General features: G+C 37.3%; 1 protein-coding gene across 6 annotated transcripts in view; it reads left to right on the top strand.

Moving 5' to 3' along the window:
• Window positions 1-24,962, top strand: part of prdm1a (PR domain containing 1a, with ZNF domain) — a 40,582-nt gene extending 15,620 nt beyond the window's left edge. For 2 of the 6 annotated variants that reach the window (XM_088625697.1, XM_088625693.1), the window contains 6 exons: window positions 9,837-10,085; window positions 13,716-13,835; window positions 16,132-16,384; window positions 20,989-22,091; window positions 22,318-22,446; window positions 22,991-24,962. In XM_088625697.1, coding sequence (XP_088481823.1) covers window positions 9,903-10,085; window positions 13,716-13,835; window positions 16,132-16,384; window positions 20,989-22,091; window positions 22,318-22,446; window positions 22,991-23,560 — 2,358 coding nt within the window. In that variant the 5' untranslated portion in view covers window positions 9,837-9,902 and the 3' untranslated portion in view covers window positions 23,561-24,962. Of the gene's footprint in view, window positions 1-2,918; window positions 3,186-7,993; window positions 8,258-8,734; window positions 9,295-9,836; window positions 10,086-13,715; window positions 13,836-15,527; window positions 15,961-16,131; window positions 16,385-20,988; window positions 22,092-22,317; window positions 22,447-22,990 lie in introns of those variants that run through there. The other 4 variants (XM_088625696.1, XM_088625694.1, XM_088625698.1 and 1 more) reach the window with 4 other exon arrangements.
• Window positions 24,963-27,009: the final 2,047 nt, after the last annotated feature.

Below are 27,009 nucleotides of genomic sequence, written 5' to 3'. Positions count from 1 at the left end.
TTCTTGGCTTCTAGTGACGCGTGCCAAACACGTGGAAGGTAAATCCCCTAATTCTGTCTATTCTGCCAGAATTCCCTGGCCAGCCGCCAAACTAAATATTTCTTCTGGATGAAAACACACTTGTACTATGCTCCACTCTCCAACTGACAGCCCTTTACAAGTCTGTAGAGGGGTTTCCTCATTCAGACTATGAAACACCTAATACAGCATGAAAAGGCCTTTTTTTGTATACGTGTGTTTTTTTACATATATACAAAGCTGTGATTAGAACAGCTCAATGAACCTCAGGAGAAGTCAGAGTTTCAAATTTTGCCTCTCCTCCCCCCCATCCTCTCCATCCAATGTTTGCCTCTTGTGTTTCCTGGCTGCATGCCAACTCCTGTCTGTTGGCTGGTCTTTGGATAAATCAATTAAAAAGGATTTAATATTTGGGTAATTGGAGTACAGGCAACATGTACCTCAGCATATGCCATTGCTTCCATTCATGTGGCACTTGTGGTTAGTCTTAAAGCAATCATTATAGGTGTTACAGTTTCTCGTGTATTAATGAAAAAAGAAAATCTGATACAATTATAGACTTTGGCAGGCATCACTTTTTTCCTCCACTTAAAAAGATATCTCAAAAACTGTCTGTAATTAATTCATTGCTTGTAAGAAAGGATCAGATAAATCACATTACATTTGTGAACAATCAAAAAAGGTGGTTTCGCAAAACATTTAGCTACTGTTAAAAAACTCCTATGTTACGTGCATAACAAATATTTCCAAAAGCCCATGCAGATGACATTATTATAAGCATCTTCTATTGAACTTGGCTGTTTTAGATGTCTGTTTCATAAGAATTACCCAAGCCAGAGGAAGACAAGTGCCAAGTTTTATTTGACACAAAGCCTAAATTGTCATCACACCAGTGGAACATCACATACAGTAAACTTGGAAACTTGCTGCAAACTTGCTACCATTTAGTGTGTGCTCTGTCATTTCAAAATTATCAAAGCATACAACATCACAAATGCTGTTAAGTGTCCTTTTCAAAATTGTTTAGAATTTGATAGTTTTTATTATCTCCACTCTGTTGTGTTAATTGTGTGCTGTGCATAAGGTAAACATTCATGTTAATGCCTCATTTTTTAAATGGGCAACTTCATAATTTAATCACAATTGTTTAATCATTTTATCTGATTACTTTATTAGATCATAGATCAGTGAAACATTTGAAATGTTGTAAAATAGTTAGAAAATGATTTTTTACAGTAACAATTTTTACAGTTACTGTTGATGTGTTTCTCTAATAAGCTACAAATTTTAAATTTAGATTGTAGGTGATTAATTTATTATATAACTTGAGATATCAAGGTTGTAGCACTGGTCTGAAAGCCTTTTCTGGGCTGGCTTTTTGCAGACTGATAGATAAGTGCCTGACGCACCCCTTACTCACAAGAAAAAAAACATTAGAAAAAAAACTGATTAATTCCAGCTGTCGACAAAACCTCAGCAACACTGAAAGCTGAAAAGTGAAGGATGTCATCTCCTGTTCACCAGCCTCCATGTTAATTTCAAGCACAGTACAGAGCTGGCATGAATAAGATCTGAATGGGGGGTAGAGTTTGTCTACAGACAGGGTGGTTTAAACACTATACAAATCCCACACACACTTCCAGGGCTTTGATGAGGGGAGCCCTGCATCGTGTGGAAGTTGAGTGGCACCGGAAGATTTGGTCTGTTTTGTGTAAAGATCTGAAACAAAGGGTGGAAGGGAAGTGGCCAACTGGGGTAAAATTTTACATGCCTTTTATTATCTGCCCACAGTGCTGTGGTAGTGACTCCAAGACTGTGAAAGACTCCGAGATACGGTCCCGGGGGGTGAACAAACTAGGCTTCTTCTTTTGAAAAGAGTCTTTGTAATAGGACAGAGCCGTACCTGAAGCTTGTCTGTACCTCTGTGTGCAGATACCTTGCAAATCATAATTGCTCTGGTTCTGATTCTCACTTTCTTTTACAATGTTCCATTAACAGCATGTTTTATATTTTAATATGTGGCTGGGTTATAATTGCCTTGAACGATTGCCAAGTATCTCTTAATTTTAAAAGCATCTGAGTTTTACTAACAAAAAAGTAAAAAATGAAATGGATAAAAGTGAAACATTTAATATTTTATTATATATTTTATTATTTTGCAAATAGTTTAGACAAAACAATCTGACATCATCGTTTTAGAACTGAACAATCAAATGTCTTTAACCCTTAAAGTCTGATTTATATGACAATTGCCAGTCATTGGAAACACAGTTTTGTGCATTTTTACAGCGTTCATTATTAAATACTGGATTAAAATGTAATTGATTGGTTCTAAAATATGTGATCATAAGCTTAAATTTATATAGTGTCTGCTTGAAGTTCCGTTTGCTACAAGACATAATTGTAATTAAGAAACAGTAAATGACCACATTCTGTGTTATGTAAATTACATGTGTTAATTTAATACAGAAAATTATGCTGATGCTGTTTACATCCTGCTGTGTCATCACCAAAGTTTAATAAAGCTGCTGGGACTCATTTAAATGTGATAATTTACTTACATTTGCTTAACGGATTTGTTAAATGAAGGTTTCAGTTCGGTTGAAGAGTTTATTACTGCTACTAGTGCGTATATTTTCTATCATTATCACATAGGGCGACAAGTTCGTTAAAATTCGCATTCATTAAACAATAAAGAAAAATTAAGACAGCTGAGATGTAACGAAATCTAAATTATCTAAGTCCGTTAATGTGTCAAGCAATAAAGGATCCATTTTTTAGATCTCTTGTGTGAAAAATATGAAGTAGTAGGGAATTACCATTTATGAATTTCGACAGGTATTAATTTAGTCACTATACTTGCTAAAGAGCACAAAGGCTTTTGAAAACAATTAGTCAATCAGAGTGATCAAGATAGTCAGCTATGGGAGAAGTTTGTTTTGTTAATTGCTCCTGTTAAGCCTAATTACTGAACTGGGTGGAGCTGTCAGGACCGGGAGGTGGGGGGACGCTCTTTGCATATGGAAAGTGTAAAATCCTATCTCCCAGTCCTTCAGCACATTCAGACTGGAAAGTAAGAGAGTCAGACGGGAACTTAGATTTGGGATACCAATAAGAGCTCTGGTACGGAGCGTCTCGAGACTGGTGATTCATGGAAATGCTAACAGGTACAAACATGCGCCGTGCGGAGTAGTCTACTACAAATTTCTTCAGCCTTGATCAGTCTTTTTATAAATGATTCTAACAGATCTAAATTAATTTCGTACAATATGTTACAGCCTTTCAGTATACCGTATTTCTACTGCTTTCTTTATAAAAAGATCTTAAAAGTTACAGTGATTCCATCTTAATTGCAGGGTTTTTACTTTTGATATAGAAGCGTTTTGGTTGGAATTTACAGTTAGTGGGTATTTGTTTTTTATCTGCAGCAGTTTTTAACAGTGAACGTAATACTAGAAATACTGTCTTATTTCACGTCTTACCGCTGTAATAATGACTCCTTGTTTAACATTCCACGAATTTGAACTCTTCATGATTTAAAAAAAAAATATTTTGTTGAAGCGTCAGAAGGTATGCAACCAGGTAAGCTGGTTTCATACCTTAACCTAACACATGATGGAAACGACGCTTGAGCTCAGTTCTTAAGATTGGTCTTCCTACGATGGCGTGGGCTGTGTGTGTACAGAACTGCGATTACTTGATTTACATAATATAAATGTAATACTTGGGCGCAATGCATTTAGAATGAGATACCCCATTAACTGAGACATTGTGTCAGACTCTTGGAAAAGTAAATTGCGGAGGACGAGTAATGCGTATTTCTGACGAATGGCCAGCTTGTTTTTCAGACTAGGCTATTTAAATTCGTGCAGTTTATTACATAAATTTGCTTCCTAAATCTATCGCTCATTCTTGTCTCTGTTTGACAAATGCTTTAGGTTTGACACCGTTTTATCAGTTAGGCCCCTGCTGGGCTCTGCTTAACGTGTTTTGGGGTTTTGGCCTGTTTAACTCCTTGCGAGAAGTATCCTTGCGAGAGGTTTCTTTTCTTCATGTCTGTGCAAATGACATCTTGACGTCTGCAATAACATTATTTCAGGCTACAGCTGTCAAAAGGCGAGTGTATATCCAATTACCCTACATCACATTAATTGTACCATTTTTTTTTCTACCGGACTTCTTAATAATTTACAAGTTAGCTGGAAACTGGCTTTGAACTTCGTGACATAAGGTGCACATGAAGGTATGAGGCATTCCTACAGAACTTTATTTTCGTTACAATGTGATTTTAGAACATGGTGTGTATAAAATTGAATATGAAGACTAGGTTTTGTTTTCTTATGTGAGGTGCTTGCTAGAGGTGTGCCTTGCGACTTTAGCCTAAGATTTCACATAAGCAAAAGCATGTGATAGAAAGGGGAGCCATCAGTGACTCATGAAAACAGAGGCTATTTACCGGAACAATGAAATACCTACTACAAATGTGTTAGTATTTAAATAACATCTGGAAAATATATATATATTTTAAAAATCCTGATTTTATAGACAATTGTGTAAAAAAATATTTCTGTACATTGAAAGTCTGCCTTTGATAGAAAAAAAAGAGATTTGTGGAGCTTTGAACCTAGGATGACATTTATCGCCTGTGACGTTTGTGAAATCTAAACATACAGTTAACTCCGAGCTAGTTTCAGGATGACTAGCGCTTCGTGTCGCTGGTGAGCAAAAAAAGTGATGTGCACAAAAGCCTTTTCATATTTTCAGGTATTACATCCTCACGCAAGAAATTCTTCTTGGCATCTTTTAAATGATTTTATGGTGTATAAAATAACTTACAAATTTAAAGTTTGATCATTTTTTATTTGTATGTCTCCTGGAGGATGGCAGTTCAACAAAGGTATTTCTAATTGTGTGTTTCCTTCTTCTGTTGGCAGCCCCTATTGATAGGCACAATTGATTTGGGTGGCATGTGTCTGCCTTACTTGTTGTCCATAATGAAAAGTACAATTTAATCACTGGTGTGCTAAATTGAGCATGATTAGCTCTTACTGAAGATTAAGGCCCTGTCTGGGGTGCAGTATTGATCTAGCAGTGTACTTCACCTCTCACTGGGATAGTCAGCAGCCACTCCAGATGGTAAGGAAAAACTCAGTAGCAAAGATTGTCATAGGAAGTAGGTCAGATTTGAGGGATTAGGAAAGCTAGCTTACCCTGCAGCCCTCCTCCCTTGACTCCAGCGTGTGGCAGGAGGCATGGTTCAACAGCCAGCAACGCTCATGCAATTACACAGAATTAGACCAGCTACACGTTTGGCAGCTTGATCGATTTGTAATTGTGCACGGATGAGTTGGTGGATCATTGTTGCCGCTAACCTCTTTAATGCTTTTAATGGATCTTCCATTGTGGGATTATCCCTTCTCAGAACAATATCTAAAGCACTCCTTCTACAAGTACCCCGATGAAAGTAGCGGTAGCTTCTGTCATTGTTTGGTGTCACCCCCTATAAGGCAAGTGTTGAAGTTTGTGAAGAGCTCTTCTTTGCTATAAATGAGATGGTCAGGCATTGAAATGTAACCCTTCAACCCACCTCACCTAAATAAAGGACATTAAATGACAATAAAATGGTAATATGAAACAGATCAGTAACAACTTGAGCTTCACAAAAGAAAGTGCACTTTTAAAGCTATAAGATAATTCTGTACAAAAGATATTGGTTATAATTAACTTTTATTTTATGTGTACACCTGATATAATGGTAAAAACAAAGAGAGAATGTAAAACGTAAAGGGCTATACGGTTATACTTGGCAGTGCATGCAAATCATGCAATTGGAAAATTTGAATGTTAAGCCTTAACCAGTAAGTAAAAACCAGTGCTGGCTAGGTTTTATTTCCCCCTGAAGTCAAAATGGAAAACATTTTACAATTCAGGTTTAGTTTATTTTCTAAAAACAAATAAGTAGACTTGCTTTATGGCATGCTGAAAAAAATGCAATTCCATGTACAGAAAATAATTTATGCCTTTTTCTTGATGTCCTATGTACTCCCCATGTGTTTGTTAAAAGCAGGAGGGAGCCTTGCTTGTCATGTGCCTGGTATATTTTGCTGCAAGTGTTTAGCTCTCTTCTGGAGAACAAAAGCACAGTCTTCAAATGATATCAAACCCTTGAAAAAATAACAAAGCAGCTGGATGGGATATTCACTTTTGTTTTAAGGAGTTTCCCTCCAGGCTGAGAAGCCACATTAAACTATTGTATAAACAAAAGAGCAATTTGAATTTCACTTCAATGCAGTTCCCCACCCAAACCCAACTCCCCTCTCCTCCCCAGTCCTTTATTAAGTGGGTTTCTGAAGTGAGCCCTGAAGGAGGCAAGATCAGCTAAAGTGGGTTTTGTGAGTTTTTTTAAAAATGTGTGTGTGAGTGGGGGGTGGGTGTCTTGTGGGCTAAATACATAAGGCAAGCTTTTTAGAGAGATGGGTCTAACTTTTGAGGTTTTGGGATGAACCGCATTTTGGTTTCAAAGGGGAATTCTTGTTTTTTGTCTCAATCCTATTTGCTGTGTAATAACGGCAACTGGAGCCCAAATGCTGCCATGTATTGGGACATCGAAGGCTTTTAGTTTTTAACAGGACAAGTCGTCCGCTTCCAGGAAGCAATTGCCAGAGAGCTTGTGAGTGATGTGGTCACAGATCTGTCACTGACAAGAGGAAGGGGGGGGGTGTTTGAAGAGGGTCTTACGTCCCTTCCTCCTCCCCCAGCGCTTGTTTTCTTTTTTTATTATTCTTTGCTACCCGTAGCCCTCCTCAGTTAGCCCATGCCTCACACAGACAGCAGCTGAAGCTGTGTGGCATCTGTCAGTTGCTGGAGTGGAGCTGATAGCATCAGAGGAAACCAGTGGGGATTTCTCAAACAAAAATGTAATACTGTGATACAGCTATTCATAATGCACCCTGCAGCGTCAGACAGAGAGCTACGTGTTGTACACATGGTTCACAAACTGCTGATTAATGAGCAGATTACTATTTATATAAAAAGAGTGAAAACTGACAAATGGCCATTTTTATGTTTATGCCAACTCTACGAATAAAAAATTCCTTCTCGCAACAATTGTTATCAGAAGGACTTTCATTCACTTCATTTAGTAACATAAGTTACTTTGGTGCTCTGCTCTATATCGCCTAGCAAATATTAGTTTGGATTTTTGGTTGCCTTGACTTATTTTTAAATATAATCACTATTGATTGAACAAACATTCAAACAATAATTGACAAAAAACGTAAAAAGTGCATTACATCAATGTAAGCTAATTCCCTCGGGCTTAGCAATCATCTGGGTAGTGAAACTTATGTTCAGTTCTCAATGGTTTCAGTTTCAGAGTAAGACTGGTACAGCTTGCAGGTGGCACATAATGGGCAAGTATCCACATAACTTTTTCTTTTCACAGTCCCTGTGATGATGGCATAGGGTTATTAGAGGAAGTCAGGATTTGTGGTTTGTTTTGTAATAAGAAACAGGAATGGCAATCTGTGCTCCCCACAGTAAACAACTGAGGGTATTGTCTCCCTTCTTCACAGGATGTCCTTCCGTGGGCAGCAAATGGTTGCGTAGGAAGGAGAAGATCAATAATGTCTGCAATAAGAGAGAAATAAGTTTAGGTCCAAAGGATCCCAGGGGAAAGTTTTAATTAACGAAACTTGGTTAACATTAGCCATACTTACTATTCTTGATTTGTGCCCTACATTTTACAGCTATTAACAGCAACAATTATTTTAAACCCCTTTTCGGTGTAAGCTGAAGTTCTGCCCTTGTTTAAACTTTCTCTGATATCATTATAAAAAGGGTTCTATAAGTTGTTTCTCCTACATTGAGAAACCGAACGCTAGTGTTAATAACAAAACGAGAGATTTGGCTTGTGGGAAGGAGTGACAAGGAAAAGGTTGCACAACACGGTGTGTCAGTTAAAACCCTTTTATTGTTAATGAAATATCAGTTAAGCAGCTGGAAAGGAAGGCAATTGTTAAGCATTTTGGAACTGAAAGCATGTTAGCGTATCATTTTCCTGAGGAGGAGTCAGAGCAGGCAGGGCAGTGGAGGATTAGACCTTAACAAGCGAGAAGACACACACAGAGCAGGAGCTCTCCACAGCAAGGGAGAGGCGTGAGTAGAGCACCTGTCTAACACGCTGAGGAATGAATACACACTCTTAAGCTCTATGTGTGGCTCCACTCAGAGTTTTCCAGTAAGTAAGCCCGCACCAGACTACTATTTAAAAAGTTATTTTTGTGTGGTCTTTTAGAATTACAATGTCTATGGCATATTTTGTACTTTTTTTGTTTTTTGAGTCGAAGTCTTTTTTTGTGCTTCTTAAAGTCTTAACCTTTTCAATCTTAAGAGTCTTGCTTTAGGGTGTACTTCTGAGTTTCATTATTACTGCTTCATGGTTTAGTACAGCTGTCATTTATCATACACCCTACAAACCTAATCAAGGTTCCACTATAAAAAATAAAACATTTAAGTTCCTTTTTATTTCAGATGACTGTTTTAAAATCTTCAAAGCCAGTTCATGCTTGGTATATATTTTGTGTAAATTGTTTGTGTTTACATTTCATCAGTCTACATATTATTTTTCTTCTAGAATATGTTTTTAGTTTGTGTCTTCTAAGAATCCCACCAAGAAGATATGAGAAAAGAAACTTGTTTACAGCTTTTTTTCTTGTTCTGTGACGGAACACTGTGGCCAAACACTTGCCTTTTCAAAACTGTCCTTGCTGATCCATTTGTTTAGATTTCTTGTAATGATTATCACAAATTGGCCGGAGCCTTGCAGAGGAAGTTTTTGTGATTTACAGACTTCGGAATTGCTGGTTTACTCGTGAAAGTCTGTTGTCATTGTGACGCGTACAGGAACTGCTTCTGTTGCCTACAGTCCCATTCACTCCATTGAGGATACAAAGAGGACGTCAGGAGAAGGTTGTTTTTTATGCTTGTTTGTGCCTCTGCAGCCGGTGGGAAAGTTTCTGCTCCCTCCCCTTCTTGAGGAAGGCTTACCGGTTCCGCTCCTGCAGCACGCTGCTTCCAATTTTAGCTCCATTCAGACGCAGACTGCAGTTCCTTCCTCTTCCTTCCCTTGTTTGTGACACTTTTTCCACAGTCTGGAGAGACCCTCAGTGGCCATGACCCCAAGAACAACTGCATGCGTAAAAGGGGTTTAATTGGATTTCGGTTTTCCTGTAAAAAGAAGTACATTGTAAAGCTGAAGTTGGGGGAGAATCCAAAGTCTGTTGTGTTTTTTTTTATTCCTGTATTGATTTATTAAATTGTCAGTCTTGTAATGATTTCCCAGTTAAAATGTTTTAAAAGCTAGTCACAGGCAACAAATATCAAATAAATGAAAAACTCCCTTTGCTAAAAAAGCTGCTTTGCTAATCAGATTACTGGAATCAGTAGCTCAAGTGTCTATGTAGTAAGAACCATTGTGCAAAAGTTATTTAATCATAACTGGTTAAACATTTGCTACGTCAGTTTTTTGTATACATTCCATAATTAAATCTGATGGAACAATACTTTTAAGAAAAAGTCCTATTGTCTTCTCACAATAAGTATTTTCTTATCAGGACAGAGGCACATCCCCACACTTCATAAATGGAATTCAGGGTATGCTTTTCCGAGTCTACCCCACTGCCTGTTGCTCAGCCTGTACCAACTGTTCCCTTTTTGCATCCTGAAGTACAACAGACTTGCCTATTAGTCACTCTGTCTCGAAGGAAACCACAGGCTGGAGGACAATGAAGATAAAAGCCTTTCTCTTTTCATTTTAGGCTGCCTCACAGCATAGCTCGGATATTTTAACTGCAGAGGAATCGCAAGAGACTGGAGAGTTCACCATGAAAATGGATGTGGAAGATGCTGATATGACAAAGTGGACAGAGTTAGAATTTGAAGAGAAGTGTACGTACATTGTAAAGGACCATCCCTGGGAATCCAGCACTGACAGTGGAAGCTTGACCCGAGCTGAAGCCTCACTACCAAGAAACTTGCTTTTCAAACATGCACCTAACTCCAAAGAGGTAAGCGTGGATATATGTTTCCTTTATAAATACACTGATTTGTAGGTATTGTTTTGGGTAAATAGAAACTTTTGAGTTTTGGGCCAAAATACTGCTGTTTTTTTGTTTATGACCTAAACTGCTGCTGCAGCGTGTAAAGCTTGTTGTAGAAAACGCACAGCAAATATAAGATTCATTTTCACAATTATAATGTTAAATTGATCAATGTTGTTTTCTGTGTAAAAATAAAATGCGTTTAGAGTTTATATATAATAAAAATATTTTTTATTAGTGTTTGGTAAAAGTGTACTGATTTTCTAAGCTAAAAGTATGCTTCAATATGATTAAAAGAGGCTACAGTTACCAAACCTCATCTGAAAGAGTGCAGGTATTTCTGTAGACCATGATGTGGTACTGTAATTAAAGCCCATTTGCTTAACTTTCCCACTGTCGGTCTTGTTTAAGACCGGGTGGTATACTCTTCTAGCTGATTCAATTAACTATGATTTCAGGAACTTAAAGCTTGTTAAAGATGGCTTTTGCTTTATTTACAGTAAAAGATGAGTAGTAAAGTTCCCCAAAAGATTTGCTAAATAGCTTTTCTCTCTGTGTGGTCAGTAAGTGCACAACTCCATCAATCTCTGCCAGAGAACATATTACAAAAGAGAACACTTGAATTCAGGTATCAATGAACTCCACCAAATCAAGAACAACAATAGGGGTTTTGTAATGTGAATATAATTTGACATCTCTTGTCACGTTAACTTTGATGATACAGTAATACAAGTTTCTACAAAGTACTGTTTGTCTCCAAGCAGTTTATGTCAGCACATCGTATATTTGTAATTAATCTCCTTTATCTGTTCTGTTGACAGTGTTTTTAACTAGTCCATGATAAAATAACAAACCTCCATGTTGAGGTTCCACATACTTTTCCCCTTGTTTCCATTTGACAGTATTAAGGGAATGCAGACTTCTCACAGATTCAGAGGAAAAGAAAAGATAGAACAGTATGTGTTGGACCACATTGTAGCTCGCAACAGACTCACCTTCTATTTTTTTTTGCTAGACTCACTCGATTATATTGAATTATAATGTAAACATTTAACTAATTGCTAAAAAACAAAATATATCTAGTTACAAGCATTGGGGAATTAATTAAATTAATTTAAATCTTTCTTTAAAAATGTTTGTAATTTAACACAGACACCTCCTTAATACATTTTTGTACTGTTGTGTATTTAATTGCCAACTTCGTGGTATCAGAGAAAAGAGGTAGTTATGAGTATTTGTTAAATCTGTGACAAAACAAGGCAGTGTTTACACTTTGAGGAGTTGGGAGTTGGGAGAAGCTTCTTTAGAAATCATTGGTTGATGATCAAAGTATATTGATGGACTGTTTGGAAGACATTGTGAATCTTTGTTAATAAGTTCTTAGAGAGTTGACTTGGCACTAATTTACAAAAATGATCTTTTAACGAACATTTTCTATTGATTCTTCGGGGAAATTCCTTTCCCCCTCCCTCTCCCTTTCAAGTGTTCATTGCATTACTAATAAAAAACTAGTGATTGACTCTACTTGTGATTTTGTTTCATCAAGAGGTGTTGTACCTTGAAGAGATTAAGATAAAGAAAGAGTGATCCCTGCTTTGAAAGAATTTAAATCATAAGCATACAGTTCCTTTGTCATTTAAGAAAACGTTTGAAGGCTTTAAAACCTAAAGGTATTTAGAAAGCTATACTTTTTTGATGTGCTATTTTGTTGTATTTTCACTTATCTGTTCCTCAAGACTATTTTTCTAAGACTGTTTTTATTATACAGCCAAAACATAAATTACAGTCATTGGCTTAAATGTACTATTAATTTCTTTGAAGATGTCAGATTTTCAGTGACCATTGCCACTGAAAAGGGCATTATGCACTGCTATGGATTTTTTTTGACTAGCTGTAAACTTTGATCCTAGAACAAAAAAGGAAATGTTTATGTTCCTTTTCACATGTAGCCTGACTGCAGAAAGAAATGAAATCAAAATGGAACTGGACTGTTTGAGTCTGGGAGGATGGCTTAGGGAGGGTCGAGGTCTTGACCTGAACTGACGGTGACAGATGCCTTTTTTTAGACAGAGCTCAAAGTTTCCAAAAGATGGCTTCTGTAAAAGGGGATTGATACTTGGCCATTATTTAAAGCCTTCTACCTGAAGTCAGTGATCTGTTTACACTGAAGGGCCAGTGTTAATTCAGGAGGGCACTGGTCAGCCAGATTTGCTTTCCCTTCACAACTACTTCCTCCTCTTCATTTAAACTGGCAGCACATACCTAAAGGTCATGAAATAGCACGGTACAACAGAGTATTTTAACTTTAATAACATTTATAATTTCTTTAATAATACCCTATTTAGTGTATACAAGGACATTGTTATATTATCTTCGTCTCATATAATTTTCATTTATAAAGCTCTTTTCCAAGCCCAAGGACACTATACATAGTGATAAAGGAAAAAAAAGAGCATACAGATTTATGTAGAGAGAATGTAGAGCAATCAGACAGGCCCTGGTAAAAACTAAATTAAGTATATAATGTTGTTATAGAACAATGCAGCGCTAGATAATAATAATTCTGTTCAGTTTATCTATTTTCTAGTGTTTAGAAACGTCAAAGATAATTTAGTAATTGAAGTTAGTTGTTTTGTGTAGGTTTCATAGTCTTCAAAAGGTTTCTTTTAGTTTTCTTCTAGTCAGTAACCAGGGAGTATAACAAAAAGACCACTGCAACAGCAAACTGCATATTGGACTATGAAGTAATAGTTAAAAGTGTCACATCTGTTTTCCTTAAATGATTTCACTAACATTCTGAAAGCTCATCCTACCTTGTCATTTTTGCTAAGGGTTTACGGTCCCTGTAAATTGGTTTTGCCAGCACTACCTGTTGATGTTCTGCTTAACCACCTGAACTGTATGACTGTTTTTTTCCTCCACACCCTGTGTACAATGCCCACCAGCATTCTGATTCATCAACAGTGAGCAGAGTAATGGATTAGTCCAGGTATTAAAAAAGCTTAGTTTTACATTTCATGAGTTCACCTATATGACTGAAGGAGATTTTACAAGCCTCTCTTACCTAAGGCAAACTATGAATGGGAAGATTTTCACCTATATTTTGAGTAAAGGCACATGAATGAAGTGTCAAAGTATTATTAACCTTTTTTTGTGATGAACACAAAATGGTCAGTCTGCTCTTTAGTGAGTCTTTCACTAGCTTTAGTAAATTAGTGAAATCTATTGGCTAAAAAATAAAGTGGTGTTGCTTTGTTATTAGTTTTATAATGGTGACTCCCCAGCACATCAAAAGTAGTTAATTTAAAGAGATGTTTAAAGATAGTGTCCCTTAGAACTCTGTGCTGGACTATTAATAAACTTCAACTAATTACTTTTTTTAACCTTCAATTTGATATTATGCATTTCCTTAAGTAAAAAAAAGTCTTGTCAGGCATGTTTTCTATGCCATTTGGGTCATAGGGCCGAAGAATCCCTTTTTATCAGTTGTGTCTGTAAACAGCTTAATATATCCTAAATGTCTGCAGTTTTATTTTAGGGACATGCTTAGTCTTTCATTTAGAAAACAAAAATCACATAATACTTTCTTCTTTTTAGGTGATTGGTGTTACAAGCAAGGAATACATACCAAAAGGAACGCGCTTTGGGCCCCTTGTAGGCGAATCATACACAACTGAGACTGTTCCCAAGAACGCAAACAGAAAGTACTTTTGGAGGGTAAGTGTTTTTTTTTTTAAAAAAAGCTTCAGAATGATGCAAGATCATTTTTTCTTTTTCATAATTCTTAGAAAAAAAACAAATTGGTCACTTCCTGTTCTGTTCATCTAGCACAGGGGGTAGGGGTTTGACTTCCTGTGTGACACTATATATCTGCATATTTACAAAAAGTCACTAAAGCACTCTTATTAGTTATCATGGCAAATTAGCTGAGCTAATGTCTGCTCTTTTGGGAACTAAGTTTTTCTGTTGGTGTAGAATGACGAAGACACAGCCGGGGCTATACTTGGCAGTGTGTGCTGCAAACCACTCTCAAGTAATGAAAGAGGAAGTTAATTTAATCCTTTCACACACTCTTTGTTTTTTGTAGGTGACTTGCATTTGTTTATATAGGTTATACTTCTCAATTCTGAAGCAAAAAAAAAAACAGTATAAGAAAGTTTTCTGGACAGAGCATTGAGAATTAAATTGCTGTCTTAAAGGAAAGACTTAAACAGAATCTGTTTTTTTACACGGCATCCTTTTTGACGTAGCAGTAAAATAGGTATTTCATGACGGTAAATCTGCAGACAAGTCTACAGCTCAAGTTGACTCAGCAAGGAAGTGGGTTTAAACTTCACTCCACAGGCAATGTCTGCTCTCCAGAAAGTGCATAGTAATAATAGCAGTATGCTTTTTACAATAAGCTTTGTCATTAGACATTAACTCACTTCTGTAGCTGTAGTTGATAATTTTACGTATAGAGAGAATGAAACCAAATGACAGTGAAAGAGATTTTTTATTCCTTACAAATTTACAACCCCAAAAAAGCTAAAGTAAAAAAGAACAAGCTTTATCATTGGTATTATTTGTAGTTACGTCCATTTGATATTAAGGTGTTTATTTTCAGGATTATATGTATAGAAACACATCGCTATGCACTGTCTTTGTTGAGCTGATAGAACTATATGTTTTTATAAGTGCTATTTTCATTCTTGTTATGAACTTTCCTTGTGTTTGTCTCTGTGCTCATAGTTTTATGGCACTGGTATGAATTCGGTAACAGTGGCACACGCTTCTGGCAAGTACAGTAAATTACGCTATGGAAAGGTACCGGGCTTTCTAAGTAACTTTAGAAAGCAACTTCCTTTTTAATTTACAGTGTGCAGTGTAATGGTACTAGTGTTCCTGGAAATGAGATGTTCAACGTAAACAAAACAAAAAAAATGTCCCCGCCTCCCTACCTTAATATACATTAACACCTTGTAGTACCCTTGTTACTGTTCCATTCATTTTCTCATAAGAACTACACCACAAAGAGAATTATCTCTCTCTAATCTCTTTGAAGAGACCACATTTATTTCCCCCTTTCTTCATTTACAGGAAGCTATGTATCAGCAGAAATAGAAAAGAAAGTTCTTCATCTCTTACTGATCTACTGAAAGTGACCTGTGTGTTTATCATTTTCACCATATTTAATCAGGAAGCCATACTTCTGCTTCTTAGCTTTTCCGTTCTTCACTCTAATTCAAAGGGCAAAGCTGTAGTGTTCTTTTCCTATTTTTGTACCAGTATTTTTCATTGCATTAATTTTAAAAAACAAACATCCATATGATATCAAAAGGGAACTGTAGTAATATCCTATAGTTGAATAAAAGAAATATTTAATCTGTTTTCTCTCTTCAGAAAATTAATGGCACAAGTTTCTTTAATGGCTTGTGCAGTCTTGATTAGTGTTTTAACCTAAGCAGGATATTTGTGGAAGTCTGCATGTGTTTTTCTATTGTTGCACCACTGTCATCACTTCTGGCATGTGAGCTCTGTATTCTCAACATTCAAAATATTAAAAGATAAAAGGAACATTTTGCAAAAAAAAAGGCTGCAGAATTGCTTTGTGGTAACCTTGTATGGGGGCGTGAGGAAACTGCAAGTAGAGAGAATGCAGAAAAAAAGACTGAGGCTATAGATTCACTATGAGACTTTGAGTGACGTCAATGTACTTTATAAGAACATTCAGAACTGAAGAAGTAGTAGCACCCACTTGTCTGTGTGTGTTGAAGCAGGAGGATTGTAGAATCATAGCTATCAAATTCTTTGGAAGACTTTTTTTCTCACAATGATATACTGAATTACAAAGATGGAAAAGGTAAATGGCTATTACTAGCCCCTTATTATTAGCAAGGTCTAACTTTTCTCTCTACATGTATACAGTGCCTAACTTATAGCTGAAATACTAGGTGGGAGAAGTGGTGACAAAACTTTTGTAATTAAAGCTGGGAAAAAACTTACTTCATTACTAAAACGCATTTATTTGCAGATCTATTGCAATGGAGAGTTCCATCACTTTGTGGATGGTTTCAATGAGGAAAAGAGCAACTGGATGCGTTATGTGAACCCAGCTCACTCTCAGCAGGAGCAGAACCTGGCTGCCTGCCAAAATGGAATGAACATTTACTTCTACACCGTCAAACCTATTCCAGCCAACCAGGAGCTGCTGGTGTGGTACTGCCCAGAGTTTGCTGAACGTCTGCATTACCCACCCTCTGGGGACCTTATGATGCTGAAGCTCAGTAAGTGCCTTTATCCTACGATATATTTTCATTATACTTGTACATGTAGCCTGCTGTTTTGTTTGTCAAGTTAAACACAGTATGACAAATGCCAATAGTGTTTCCTTTCAACAGCAGTAATAAAAATCTAATACTGAGAACATTTGTGGGGAAAAAATGCTTTGTATAAATTAATTTTACCATCAAACTCTATACCATTCAGTTTCTCATTGTTTAACACAGACTGTAGCTTTAAATGTGTTTACCTCTAAGACAAAGATTTATCCTTATTGTAAATTATTTCTGAGTTTAAAGGTATAAACTGTAGCGAGACAAACAGGTAGGGAAAAGAGAAACTCATGGGAAGTCCGTGATTACTTGATGCATCATATTTTATGAAATTGCTTAAAATGCAAAAGTACTTTCTTAAGCAGAAAGACATTTTACTGCCTCAGACCCTGAAATGAGAAGCCTTTTAAACTGGTGTTTTCGTCAGAGGCTTTTGAAGAGATTTAGTAATAGTATTTAATTACATAGCACACTTGGTGTAATGCCATAGTCATCTGTACTTAAAATGTTCTTTCTTTGTAAAAGATTGCTTAACATACTTTCTGTTGTTGCTTAACTGGTAATAAAATCTAGTGTTGAAGGGCTTTGAAACAAAGTAAAAGAAATCCTTGCCTATAGGTGTGGCAAGACAAATTTTAGCTTCCCTTCCTTGTGCAGCTCAGTATCTACAATACCTAAGCTATTATTTGAATTGTGAAAGATTAGTTAGTTTCCATATCAGGATACAGAATGAAGATATACTTTCTCTTCACCAGACAGCTCTTATTAGACATCTGTTGCTTTCTGTGTTTTTGTCACTCTTTGGAGTATAAAAGGTAATTTCACAAGTACATTCAATTAACTTTGTACACAGTGGTAAAACCTGGTGAGTGATATCTCAAAACTCCCTGCTGTGGGGGATCAAATATGCTCAATCATACCAATACAGGTGCTAACCAGAGTTTAAAAGTGAATATCTGAATCAGCAAAAATGTATACATTGGCAGTTAATGAATCTTCAGTACTACTTCTGTCAAGATTTGACTAGAGCTTCCTACATCAGTTTGCAATATTATATATATATAGAGAGAAATTAAAACCAGGTCTGTTTGCTTTCTAAGGGAGGTTTACCAATACATTTGCAGAAATAGAAATGATCTCTCATTTGGAACTTCTCTTTCTATGGTGTGTAATGCAGAAATAAACAAATGGAGAGCTACATATATTTTGCATTTTATATTATTTATTTTTAATTACTTTTCCATTGGTGAACAACTGTGTGCCTTGACTTACACTGAAAAAGAATCTGAATTTGGAAGGAATCTCAAATAGGTGTTTTTTTTACCCGTTTAGAGAAATGTTATGAAAATTAATAAGCACTATTTGCAGACGTGCATGTCGGTCCTATTTGCCCACAAAACTATATTGGTTCGGCACTCAACCTTTCTAATTGTTTACTAAAATATTTGTATTTATGCACCTTTATTAGGAGAGGTTGCAAGGCTAGAGCCTGTCCAGTTGTTTGGCACAGTTATTTGGCACTTAAAAAATCTTCATTGACTACTTGAACTTCCTGGCTGCCCAGCCCTGATGACAGATTGATATCTTTCTGATAAGCCACTGTTTGTTTTTTGTCTAATTCTCTTAGGAGATTTAAGTCTATTATCTCTGGCCTGATCAGTGCCTTCCTGATAGTGGCACTTACTGTGTTTATTCACTGCTGCTGTCCCAGCCAGAGGCATTGATAACTCAGAAACACCACTGTTGTAAGCAGACCCGAATTCCCGCAGTGGAAATAAACCCCCTCCCCTTAGCCCTTAGTTTGGAGGTGTTAAAATAGTAAAAAGCATTTCAATGGTCATGTAAGAATCAAGTTCTGCCAGAATGAATACCCTTAACAGTGAAACATCTGAATTTAAAGAATGGAAAACAAATCCCTAGCCTTTTTGCGCTTTATCTCTAACTTAATCAATGCCATTGTTTGGCTCCAGTGTGCTTTTAGTAGATATCCTGTCCACACCAGAGAGTACGGATGACATTCTTTTAAGAATTTGAAGTTGCAAGCGACAGACAACAAGGACTATAAGTTAAGTTGGAATATGATATTACATTGTAAAAATTGCCATCAATGTAAAAACAGATTATTTTAATATATTCCTCACATAGAGCATTGATGCTAATTTCATCATGAGAGACATTTTGGCACTGTAATGTAATTCTGTCTTACAAAAGGGTAATTTGTAAAATTTTCCAGCCCTTGTTAAAGTTAAAGCTAAAGCTGCTCATGTTTACCCTTTATTTAAATACAATAGGAAATCCATTGAAAAGGTCCTTTGCTGAAGCTTGTTTGTTTTTGCTTCATAGTGATAAATGTTTGACAGGGGCTTTCATGTTTTGAATGGCCTGCTTTCTCATGTCCTCCTTGACAAATCTGGCAACTTGAAACACTTAATATGGAGGACTTACCTGTGAGGTACTTTGATTGACAGGTCCTGACTGATACTTCAGGTGCCCCCCACCTCTGCCACATAAAAAACTATCACCTTTTCAGATTTGTTGACAACATTTGTTATTGATGGGAGGCTCAGGGGATGGACCATAAACCCCAGACAAAAGATGTTCCAAGAGACGCCATGGCGCTGCTACTTCGTGTGAGAGTTTATAAAAACAAAAAAGGAGGTTTGAAGTATAAAGGAGACCTGGCTGTTTTTCTTGCAGGCCACTCAAAAGAATATTTAAATAAGCCTTTGGCTTGATCTTATCTGTCTCCTGACAATTTTTTAGCTGCCTGTACACTCTAGTGCTTTAATAGTTCATCTTTATTTTCTCTTTGCCCTTTGGCTACATAGTTCTTCATTCATCATCTAAAATGATTTGTCAATATCCCACTAATTAGGCCACTTATTTGCTTATTCTATAGCTAAAATGTCCAAAAAGAGCATTCCCTAGCATTCCAAAGTCAATTTTGATTATACCTAGAGTATCTAAATTAAAAAAAAAGTTTAGACACGTGTTACTAAAATATTGTTAAAAAGGCTTGCCTGAACAATACTTAAAAATAAACAAATGTAGAAATATTGCCAAAGCTGGCCTGCCAAGATTGTAGACACCAAATACCGTATACTTAGCTGTGTTGTGTTGAGTACTATATGACGTCCCTATTATCCTTCTCCTTCTCTGCACCAAACCCTTGTTTTTCATTGCTAAGCGGTTGAATTGGCTAGCGAACCACCCATTGTGGTTTGGCACAAGCTGGCTCACCATGCCTGTCATCTTCAACATCGCTGTACCTCAGGACTACTGTTCATACAGACTTTATGACTCGATACTGGATAAACTGGAAGTGGGGGGAAAAAAACAATACTGTAATGTCTTTTGTTGCATTCAACTTTCATGTCGGGGGTCTCCAAAAGGTGAAAGAAAATGCTAGAGCAATACATAAGTCTGCGAGGGAAATTAATGTTGATGATAATTCTTTGGAAGACAAATTATAGACAGTGGTAAGATACAGTTTGCATAACAGAGCTACGACAAACATCTTTCAGTAAATTCATTTATAGACTGAATGATATATGATTTCAACACATACTTCAGCAAAACAAGGGGCACAGCGTCTAAATGATAAGTTATTACTACTGATGTTTATTTGCATAGATGCTTTCATTGTAGGTGCCCTGCAGTATAAAGAATTATTACTTAATATAATCAGTAAAATCATACAATCGTTGGTGTAATAATGTAAAAGAAATCAGTTTTTTTTAATTCATCCAAGAGCACCACAAGTGCCACAGAAACAAAATGAAATATTAAGAACTAAAAAAAACATGTTATGTTAACACCCAGCTTGTTTGTGTTCCAGGTTTACAGTGAATAAGAACAATTAACAAGTTACATTACCTGTCTTAAGAATTAAAAAGATTAGTACAATGTAGTGTAAGAATTACTGAAAAATGTCTCTGGTAGATTACAGGTGATCTACAGTAATTGCATGCAAGTCTTGTGAGTCAGCTTCAGGTGCTGGAAGGTTGATTGGGGTTAGCTGTTCAGATTTCTGTGAGTAATACATTCCAGCACCAAAGAGAGAGAAAGAGAGTGGAGAATGAAGGGGCTCTGGAAGTGTGTGGTACAGTTTGAAGATTGAAGAGTGCAACAGGAGGTGTAGGGAGGGATAAGAGACAAGCTTAGGCAGCAGCAGGATGGCTGAAACCGTGGTTGGCAATAAAACATGAACCTCTAACTGCATCAAGTAAATGGGAGCCAGTGGCGAGCCAGCAGTAATGAAGACAAAGTGTCAGGAACAAAGAGAAATCCAGAAAACAGAAGGAGAGAGAATGGTCAAGAGCGACACTGAGATTCTTGGCAGGGGGGGAAAGGGTGGTGGTGGATTGCACTGAGTGATAATTTAATTAATTTGGATACTATTAATATTAAGTTTCATTTCAATTACAACATAATGCAATGTCAACTAAAATGTGTCTTCTTTATTGACCAATTCAAATACAAATTGAAAAAATTAAATATGAAAATGATTCAGTGGACTAAATAAAGTAATGAATTGCTTTTTTTATTCTTCACAGAACAGAGCCTTATGGAAGCAAAGCAAAATGCAACAGAGACTGACAGTATCCAGGAGAAAAGCTCAGGGAAGAAAGAACACAGTGTTTCAGAGATCCTGAAGGGAACAAGAAGAGACCCCGTGCGACCACAGTCAAGTCCCACAAAGTCCTTGCAAGATTCACCCAAGAAACCCAGCTTGGAGCAGCCTTTCTTCCCCCGAGTGGTCTACCCCGTTCGCCCACACATCAATGAAGAATACTTGAAAGCCAATACTGTGTATGGTTTAGACCGTCCAAGTTATGTCACCCACTCCCCTGTTCAGTCTTCTGCCACTCCCAGCCCTTCAGCCCGCAGCAGCCCAGAGCACAGCCTACAAAGCAGCAGCCCACACAGCAGCCCAGGCCTCACCCTCTCTCCTCCTACCCCCTCCTCTCAGGAACACAAAGAGGGCTTTCCATTCCCCAATGGACTTTACAGCCGGGGCGGTTTGGGTCATTACCCAGGTTATACCCCACCTAGCCACCTTGGCCCTGCCTTCTTACATTCATATAGCTCAGTGAGTCCTCACTATTCCAGGTACCTGTTACCCCACTATCCAGTTGGTTGCAACAGCATAACCAGCCTGAATGGGTTGGGTGCTGGGCCAGTGGGAAGTCTCTTTCCACGTATGTACCCTCTCTACAGCAATCTGCTGTCAGGGGGCAGCCTGTCCCAGCACATGCTAAGCCAGTCCCCTCTTCCCAGCATGCTGCCTTCAGAAGGGGGGCGACGGCTCCTGTTCCCCTCTGAGCCTCACAGGGATTTGCTTATTCCGGCGCCGAACAGTGCCTTTTCTGCCACTGGCCTGGCCTCCTCCCTCAAGGATAAGCCATCCAGCCCCAGCAATGGGTCTCCCACTGCTGGAACAGCCGCCTCCTCCTCGGAGCATGGCATGCCTACCAAACCTACCTCAGCCATGCTTGCCAGCAGCAGGAGTGAAGAAGAAGCCATAAACCTGACCAAGATAAAGCGCAACATTACCGGCTACAAGACTCTGCCTTATCCCTTAAAGAAGCAGAATGGAAAGATCAAATATGAGTGCAATGTCTGCAGCAAAACCTTTGGGCAGCTGTCAAACCTAAAGGTGAGTCTACTTTCTCAATCCATGAAAAAATTATATATTTTTTTAATTTCTCACACATTTTCATTTGTTTTTATTCTAAATTAAAATATTAAGATATTGTGGCATTGCACCTATATAACATTTATCCTTGTGAGCTTCCCACTTTGACAAACTAGTATTTCATTGGTTTACCTTCTTTGATTGATAGGAAAGTGTCTTCACAATTTTATATGTTTTCTTTCCTCAGGTGCACCTTCGAGTCCACAGTGGGGAGAGACCCTTTAAATGTCAAACCTGCAATAAAGGATTTACACAGCTAGCACACTTACAGAAGCACTATCTGGTCCACACAGGGGAGAAGCCTCATGAATGTCAGGTAAAAAACCATTTCACATTGTTTAAAAAGCTTGGGACATTAGCAGGATTTGAACAAACAATGAACAGATTTATGCTTGCATTCACGTAAAAGAAAGGCTACAAAGAAGAGAAGGCTCATTTGGTTACTAGTAGCTGATTGATCCAAGGATCTCCTCCTTGAAAGATCTGATGGTATCCATTTCAATAATGTAGCTGAGCAGTTTGAGATCTTAACCCTGAATCCAGTGATACTGTGGATTGTGCTAACAAAACCAAGTTTTGCCCTGAAGTGCAGCTGTCTCTGGAATGTAACACTTCTTAGAGTGCTTTACATTGTAAATTTTCAGTTGCGATGTTTTTTAGATTGTACTTTGTCATTTTATGTCGACGCTTTTAGATTTGTTAAGGAAACGGATAGCATTGAGGGTTATTTTGTGCTTCAATTTTAGTATGATATTATATTTAGTCATTGGTAGTATTTGTCCTTTTTCAAGAATGAACAACCCAAATCTAATCGTTACGCTGGAGAGTTTATGTCCTTTTTATTCCTTGTGTTTTTTTAGGTTTGCCACAAACGCTTCAGCAGCACCAGCAACTTAAAGACCCACTTGCGGCTGCACTCTGGAGAGAAACCATACCAGTGCAAGCTGTGCCCAGCGAAGTTTACACAATTTGTCCACCTGAAACTACACAAGCGACTGCACACCCGTGACCGGCCACACAAGTGCCTGCACTGTCACCATAGCTACATTCACCTGTGCAGCCTCAAGGTCCACTTGAAGGGTAACTGCCTGGCTTCCCCAAATCCTAGGGGCCGCTCCCCCGAGGAGCTCAATCATATCAATGAAGAGATCGAAAAGTTCGACATCAGTGACAATGCCGACCGCTTGGAAGAGATGGATAACGTGGATGTGGAGAGTGCTGTGGAAAAGCAGATCCTTAACATGCTGTGGAGGGAGATGGACCTCAAGGCTTCATACCACAAGAGCATGGGCAATGGGCTGCGATCCACAGGCTATGGCTTGTACGAACCCAACAATGAGACCTCCGTCATCAAGTTGCCTCACAGTAGCCCACTACCTCTTTTACCTATAAAGGTTAAACAGGAATCTCTAGAACCGATAGACCCTTGAAACTGACTGCCTATCTTACTAAAAATATTAAAGATATTTATGACTCTCTTGAGAGCCAGGGTGCCTGTAGCAATTCAATGTACGCAGTCAACGTCATTGTTACATAGCAAACTTGGCTTCCTCTGTCAGGGGACCTCAATTCTCAGGGCTTAAAGAGGCATTGATATGGACTATTTATAGTCATTTTTTCCACTTATGTTAAAGACAATCATTAATAGATGATTTTGTTTTGTTGTTGCTCAATTATATATCTTCCTTAATTTATTAATATTTTTCATTGTTAAAAGCAATAATTGGAAATAATGTTTACAATGACTGGGTGATTCATTGTAATTGAATATGTTATTTTTTTGTTGCCATTCTTTATAGATGTATACTTTCTGCACATCCCTTTGTCACACTAGGAAGTAATATTCTTAAGAAAGAGAAATGCACGGTAGTGACAATGAGAACAGTATTCAGGGTTTTACAAAACGGAAGAAAAAAAGAAAGGATTTTTGCTTTGCCAAAGGTGGACATTTGAAATGATGAACCATGGGATCATTTGTGTAAAAATGTGGTGTAGTGTTTTGTTTTGTTTTACTTTCTTTTTCCTTGTGACACTTTCCTCTTCCTCAGTATTTGTATTTGTATAGAGTTGTGGTTAATTTAATTGAAAACAAAAGGGCATTTTTGTATATTTTCAACAACAGTTACCTCAATTTGTGTGTCCAGTGATGATGGGGAGGAGCTGTAATATTTATCGCTTTGCTACTTGAAGAGTTAAACCAAATGTTCAAAAGCCCAGCTTTCAGTTTGGCCCAAAGAATAGGAGAAATCCTTTTAGATGTAGCATGTCAGCTGCAAAACTGGGAATGTTATTTATAAAGAGAATTAAAGCAGTCAACACCAAAATGAGATATTTGAACTTGGGTTTTCTGATATGAGGCTAGTTACCAAAGTTCAGTTTCTTTCATATACCAAAAAAGAGAAAATACTGCTTATGTAAATAATAGTTAAGTTACTTGGCCAGCATCTGTAATATAGCTTTTTCAGTGTTTAAAACTCCCCGTTTCTCACATTTATAGCACAGACCAAAGCATCACTACTCTGTCTCTGGACACACTACTTCCTTATTGTTCACTCTTTTGATAGAATTTCACACATTCTTTTCGGCAATAGCTTAAAGATCAAGCTTTACGATTGTCACCCTGCTGACTGCATTATTACAACAGCGCCACTGAATGTAGCCACACAGCAGTTGAAAGCTTTTCTTGATCTATGACCAAAGTTTCTTCAGCTTCTGCTTCAATCAATAGAGGAAAAACTGTTTTGTATGTTTACAAACTGGTTTACATTGTTATTTATGTGCAACTTGTCAAAATTGTAAATTATGATATAAATGTTCATTGTTCTAACAGCATTTTGGTGTTTTTACTCTGATCTACTGATGCATAGTGTGTAGGAAAACAAAACATTTTTAGAAGGCAGTTATTTTTACAGATCTGCTACTGAGAGAAAATTAAGAATTGTCTTTCTACTTGTAGTTGTATTTTTTTTTTAATTGTTGAATACATCACTCCTTTTTTCGTACGTCACTACTCTATAATATCCATCCATCTTCTAACCGCTTCATCCAACTTAGGGTCAAGGGACAGCCGGAGCCTATCCCAGCAAGCAACTCATAACCTGGCAAAACTCATTATAGGCATACGCACACCAAAAGTCAATTAATCTACCATTGTGTCTTTTGATTGTGGAAGGAAACTCGTGCACCTGGAACAAATCACATGAACATTGGGTGAACATATAAACTCTACACAGATAGCGCTCCAGGTCTGGAATTAAACCCAGAGCCCCAGTGCAGTGAGGTAGACATGCTGTGGGCTGCCTTATTTGCTATATACTACAGTATATACACTACTGTAAGCCAAAATGTCAGCCAAAATGTTTCTTCTTTCTGCTTTTCAGGTTGGATTCAACCATTATTTGTTACTTTATTACACACCTGAAGAAGGCTCCACGGCCGAAACGTTGTGTTCTCTTCTTTTTTTCAGCATGGAATAAACCTTTTACTTGTTCCTTTGCATAAATAATTTATACCATGTTTAAGACATTTTCTAAAAATAGGCTTTCTGGCCATAGCTGACCCCAGTCCCAGTTTGGCACCAATTTATTACAAAATAGTTTCAGTAATAAAACAGTATCACACAAATACCTAATGTCCTATTATCTGGTTCAATAGAAGTAGTAATCATGTCTTTACACACTTTGTTAGAAATTACATAGGCATAAAGACTTAGAAGAGTCCAGCTCTGTAGACTACAATTACAGTAGTGTAGTCTCCACTTTGCTTACTGCCCTTCAAAGAAATGAAAAGGCACTGCAAATTATTTTAAATGTAAAGCATGAACTTTGAGAACTGTTTTTTTCATGAAAAGTCATCACAAACCATTACAAATATCTGTTATACTACCCAAGAATTCTAGGTTTTTTTTTACTTTTGGCTTTTTAAAATGTAAATTGTCCAATTAGAATTAGCTTGAGGGTAAATTATATTTTAATGTGGTAGATCAATTTTCTCTCATTATTTACCTTTTTAAGAAAAAGCTAACTATAGCAATCAAATGAAGGGAAATCCTAATGGTAACTTGAAAATTAGTTAATGGGTAAGAAACAATATGGGGGAGTTACAGATGTGAACTTCATTTCATACTCCTACACTTTCTTCAAAACTCCTGCTCAGACTTCAAACTACTTCAAAGCCCACAGCAGGTTCTCAGACTGAGTACAAAAAGATGAGTTTTCTTCTTAGCCTGACTAGGAGGGATTCAACTAAATATTTGACAGTACCACGCAGATGATGTAAATTGTAGGTAATTCAGGGCAAACTTTTTTGAATCAGTGCCACACTGCTTATTAAGAGACATAAACAAAGAGCTGACGACCTACAAACTATGTAGTGTAATCGGAAGCTTTAACAACATAATTTGAGCTCCTTGACATGACTTGGTATTTTTAAAGCTAGACCTGTAAATGACAAGTCACTGCTTGTCACAAACCACCCCTTCATTTACATTCAGGTCATCACAGCTCTTTTTACCCGTGGTAAAAACGAAAGCTTGTGGTATTTGGCTGTCAAGTTCTGAAAAACGGCTTGAATAGTGTTCTGCTTTTCTCCTGCTAGTTCTTACTAAAGTGTAACTATGTATTCTTATCTTGACACAGCAAGTTCCACTATAGCTAAATGTCTTATCGCACCCAAGTGTGTGATTTGTTATTACCAAAATTGAGTGGGCGAAAAGAGCAGCAGATGGGATGACCTAGGAAATACCTCATTTCATCTACACCAACAGTGAGTGAGACATAACAAAATGAAATGCAATCTCATCCAACCTAAATGCATCTCTTTGAGTTCATATACCGTTCAGGGGTATAATGAAAGAGGGGAAGGCAGTGGGTTATCTGGC

Source organism: Lepisosteus platostomus, chromosome 3, assembly GCF_059453375.1.
Source record: "Lepisosteus platostomus isolate fLepPlt1 chromosome 3, fLepPlt1.hap1, whole genome shotgun sequence".
NCBI classification, from domain to species: Eukaryota; Metazoa; Chordata; class Actinopteri; order Semionotiformes; family Lepisosteidae; genus Lepisosteus; species Lepisosteus platostomus.
This window is presented reverse-complemented; position numbering and strand designations above follow the sequence as displayed.